At 38.9% G+C, this 4,298-nt stretch overlaps 3 protein-coding genes across 3 annotated transcripts in view; 2 read left to right on the top strand and 1 right to left on the bottom strand.

Annotated features, from left to right (window-relative positions):
• SARC_11194 (hypothetical protein) overlaps window positions 1–353 on the bottom strand; it is a gene marked incomplete at both ends in the record, with an annotated part of 2,735 nt that extends 2,382 nt beyond the window's left edge. Inside the window, one exon of the mRNA XM_014294728.1 lies at window positions 143–353. Within this exon, the coding sequence (XP_014150203.1) occupies window positions 143–353 (211 nt within the window). The remainder of the gene's footprint in view (window positions 1–142) is intronic.
• Window positions 354–1,248: 895 nt separating this feature from the next.
• SARC_11193 (40S ribosomal protein S15a) lies at window positions 1,249–2,857 on the top strand. Its single transcript, XM_014294727.1, has 3 exons — window positions 1,249–1,332; window positions 1,502–1,750; window positions 2,110–2,857. The coding sequence occupies exons 2-3, from the start codon at window positions 1,524–1,526 to the stop codon at window positions 2,273–2,275; spliced, it is 393 nt and encodes a 130-aa protein (XP_014150202.1). The 5' UTR covers window positions 1,249–1,332; window positions 1,502–1,523; the 3' UTR covers window positions 2,276–2,857.
• Window positions 2,858–3,861: 1,004 nt separating this feature from the next.
• The window catches only part of SARC_11192 (hypothetical protein), a 4,665-nt gene continuing 4,228 nt past the window's right edge, over window positions 3,862–4,298 (top strand). The window contains exon 1 of the mRNA XM_014294726.1: window positions 3,862–4,156. Within this exon, the coding sequence (XP_014150201.1) occupies window positions 4,024–4,156 (133 nt within the window). The 5' untranslated portion in view covers window positions 3,862–4,023. The remainder of the gene's footprint in view (window positions 4,157–4,298) is intronic.

The raw sequence follows: 4,298 nt of genomic DNA, 5'->3' as shown, positions 1-4,298 counted from the left end.
ATATATGAACGTATGAACACATATGTATCTACACGTATATTAAGACGTATACGTATGTTCAGATTGAGAGTAAAATAAATGCTGAGTGAAGAAATATTCAGTTCGACACCAATGAGATACACACATAAGATGGAAGACATACCTCCGAAGTATTTCACAATTGCCATGGTGTGGTAGTAGTGCTGTGCTATAAATAACGCATCGGCTTCCCCGTGTACAGAATAGTAGTCGCCTTTGTTTCTACTGAAGACGCGTATTGTTGTGTCAGCATTCTTGGGTAGACCCAGCAGAAATGAGGATATGTCAGAAATTTGCCCCTTATCTACCTCGACATTAGGTTCAGCGGTCGTCATATTTACAAATTAATAGTCAAGCGACGCTGTCTTGTATACAAGGACTTGTTTAGTGTAGCTGCTGCTCGAGTATTTGGCTAGCTACCTAATACGTGTATGGCAGTATGTAGTATATGTTTGGTCGTGAGTATGACGGTTGCCAAATGATTACAGTCGATGTTGAGATCAACAGTGGTGTTATATATTTATTTAGTACATGATCCACTACCAAGTACATGCCATTGTACCAACCACATAGAAAATAATAAATACATACAATCACTCCATCAGCTTGGCATACTTAGGGTATAGGGTTTAGGTGCGTTCTCATTGGCACAAACTATTTGGGCGGGCCTGTACTTCCCATATACTTTTCAAAATAGATCAGCTTTTCCAAAATTTTGCCGCGCTTTTTACCTACGACTCTGGGACTGTGACTCTGGGGAGTCTGGGACTGGGAGTCTGGGAGTCTGGGTCTCTGGGTCCCTGGGACTGGGGGTCTCTACTGCTAGGTCTCTAGACTCTCTCTAGGATTTGAATTTCTAATAAAAAAACCCACGACTGCCCCAAAGGGCAAGGGCCCAAGAGGCCAAGCCGCCAGGCGCCAAGACCCCAACCCCCAGAGGAATCCAGTGACTGGACTCGCTGGAGTCCGAGTCTCTTGCAGAGAACCCAGAGAGAGTTTGCAACACATACAGCAATTTAAAAAAATGTTTTTAATTATATTAAAAATTCAGATACACTTGAGGTTTGGGACTTGGGGTCGAAACAATTTAAAATAATATATGTACTTCGTAGAATATAATATGAAACAAATTCATACCTGTATTTATTTATTTTTTATTTTTATCTGCCACTGCCCGGCTCTGGTGTGAAACCTCGCGGCTCACAGGACACAGCCTTCACACGTGTGGAAATTGTTTTCGAATTCTGTAAGTACAGATTACAAACACAAAAGACTACCCGCACACACAAAATTGTTTCTTTTCTACATCTTTAGGTGAGTAGAGACTCTGATGTGTGAAGTAACTAGATCATATACGATAAATGCCAAAATAGCTGCAAGCACTAAGCTGTGCAAATTATGAGCTCGGTTTTACATATTACAGCATATACGCAGCCACCTAAACTTTTACGCCATTCATTCCCGTTCTGATCCTGATCCACAGCAAACTTAAAAAAACCGGCACCATGGTTCGTATGAGTGTATTGAACGATGCCTTGCGCAACATCTACAACGCCGAGAAGCGTGGAAAGCGTCAAGTGCTTCTGCGCCCCTCATCAAAGGTCATTGTCAAGTTTTTGACCGTCATGATGAGACACGGATACATTGGCGAGTTCGAGATCGTTGATGACCACCGCGCCGGCAAGATTGTTGTCGAGCTTAACGGTCGTCTTAACAAGTGTGGAGTTATAAGGTATGCATTGCGCAAGGAAATTAACAAATGGAGCTTTAAATATGGTCTGTAATGCATGCCTCCGCTCATTATGTTAGGCAAGTATCGGACCTATAGTTCAAGAGTTGTGTGCATTTGGAACTGGAAGTGATTGCAGATTGTTATTGATGATAACGTATGCAGTTTCGCGACATTTTATCGCTGATAAGCCCTGCCGGCTATGTTGATTTGCACCTTGGCTGTCTGAGTCAATCTGTTGTCACTTCCTCTTGTGTTTGCTCATGAAGGTCCTTGAAATATACAGATCAGTATTGAAAATTGTACAATTAAGAATATATTGTCTCATCCATGTTTTTATATGTATCTTTTTACAATTACAGCCCTCGCTTCGATGTAACCGTCAAGGAGATTGATAACTGGACCAACAATCTGTTGCCATCTCGTCAGTTCGGATACGTTGTGTTGACCACTTCCGCTGGTATCATCGACCACGAGGAAGCTCGTCGCAAGCACACGGGTGGTAAAGTATTGGGATATTTCTTCTAAAGTATATTACCAGTGCTGTATACAGTCCACAACATTGGAGACTAAACAATTGTGTAAATACATTAGAAAGAAAGAACTGCTGAACGGAAGGCAAATGCTGTATGTTAATTAGCTTTGGCTTATTTTGGTTGGTCTATTGTGAATTAAAAGGCTATTGGTGCGGTTGCATTCATTCCTCTCTTGTGGCATATCGGAACGCTTTAGTTTGTAGGTTGGAAAACCGCGTTCGTCTGATGCACAAGGCTGTGTTTTCGTTGTTTTCTTCTTGCTACCGATTTGTCCCTAATCTTGTATTGGGTTTGTAGAAGTTCTTCGCCATGTCACTGTACTATGTGTGGCCTTGTGAATATATGTACGTGTTCAAAGGTCTCGGGTGTAGTATCTGGGATATTACACCCAGATTGCGTTTGTATTGAAGGAGAGACTCTCGGTCGGTTTCGAACTTTAATCTATCTTTTCGTACGGTATATTTCTACTATCGTACCTGACACAATTCGAAATGAGAAACATTGTCGGATTTCCGGTCGATGTTTTTCGCATTATAGTATTATTATGAAGAGTAATAAAGTCATAAAAATCTAGTCTTCTCCTTTCAGTTTTGTTGTGCTTTGTTTGGTTCATTTTTGCTTTTAAATTGACATACATACTCGCAAAAATCAGATCGGGTCATATTCTTGAATTGTATACGTACATGTATGTAAAAGTATTTATGTATGATCTTTGTATGTGTATATGCATACAAATCTGTTCTAATGTATTCTCTGAATACTTGAACAGTCCGTATTGGGTACATTAAAATTTTCGAGAACGTACAACTACAGAAAATGATATCCTGTTTCTAGTTCAACTCGTGTGTGATAGGGCCGTGACAAGTGACGCCATGTATATGTGTGAAGCGTGAAGCACACAATCTAGCAAACCAATTGTGCAGTGCGCTAAAAATATCCCCAAATATTGTAATTTGTGAAAACAATTGCTACTTTAATACTTTTTATGTGCTATGTGCTACATGAATGTGTGTAGCTTCTCATGTAGCTTCTCAATGCAACCACTTCAAACTTTACAAAGGGGAAAACGCAGATATATTTACATTTTCATATTAAACTACATACATACACCATCTACTCGCATTCGTCTAGAGTAAGATCAGAAATTGAATATTTCAAAATATATATATAGATATTTGCATCCAATATATAACATTCGGTCATCATAGAGGGACACGATCCAGTGTCCTGGAATTTAGCGAGCTAAACTTCGGTTATGAACGGTTGAATAGATTTATGAATAGTCGAGGTAAGAATCTCAAACATATCAAGAGAAGTTATTTCGTAACAACTCGCAAGGAAACACATTTGGCAACCCCCGCTATATTCACCCTAAATATATGCGTGTAAATAGACATGCAGAGTGAATATTTCTACAAACCTCATAGCCTCCCCTAATAAATAATGACGCAAGCCAAACCTGGATGAAAAAACCGTACAGACCCCATGCAACTTCACAAAACCCAAGAAGTTATATTTTACTTTTTTATTCTCATGCGTATATATAATAAATATATACCCAATATTTAGCACTCGACAATCAAGCAGGTAGCTACTTGTAGTCATAGATAAAGGTTAGCTGTGAAGTCTATTATCTGGTACTCGCAAGGATATAGTAACACGAATGTGTATGTGTCAACTATTGCGTATTTGGGTGCATTAAATAGTATCATAAGTAAACTGATAATTAATTTTGTAGCGATGGCTGATATGGAAAAAATGGACGGTGTTAAACTGTCAGCACAACACAACGCAGACCAGTCAAAACCAGAAGATGAAAGCTTATCATTAAAACCTTTAATTGATAGATACTATACACGATACTACAGATGCGGTGAGTTATTTGAAAGTGTTCATGTTCAGTTGACGACTGAATACTTCAATAGAATATTCACGTATATATATATATATATATGTGTGTATATATAAATATATATATATATGTGTGTGTGTGTGTGACGTATATATTATATATA

The sequence above is a fragment of the Sphaeroforma arctica genome, assembly GCF_001186125.1.
Source record: "Sphaeroforma arctica JP610 unplaced genomic scaffold supercont1.1566, whole genome shotgun sequence".
NCBI lineage: Eukaryota > Ichthyosporea > Ichthyophonida > Sphaeroforma > Sphaeroforma arctica.
Note: the sequence above shows the minus strand (reverse complement) of the source record. Positions and strands in the feature narration are given on the sequence as shown.

Bases quoted from the DNA above. Each gene is read 5' to 3' on its own strand.
- SARC_11193 (XM_014294727.1), top strand. From the start codon at position 1,524: ATGGTTCGTATGAGTGTATTGAACGATGCCTTGCGCAACATCTACAAC. The intron at 1,751-2,109 runs GTATGCATTGCG...TTACAATTACAG, and splicing joins AACAAGTGTGGAGTTATAAG to CCCTCGCTTCGATGTAACCG.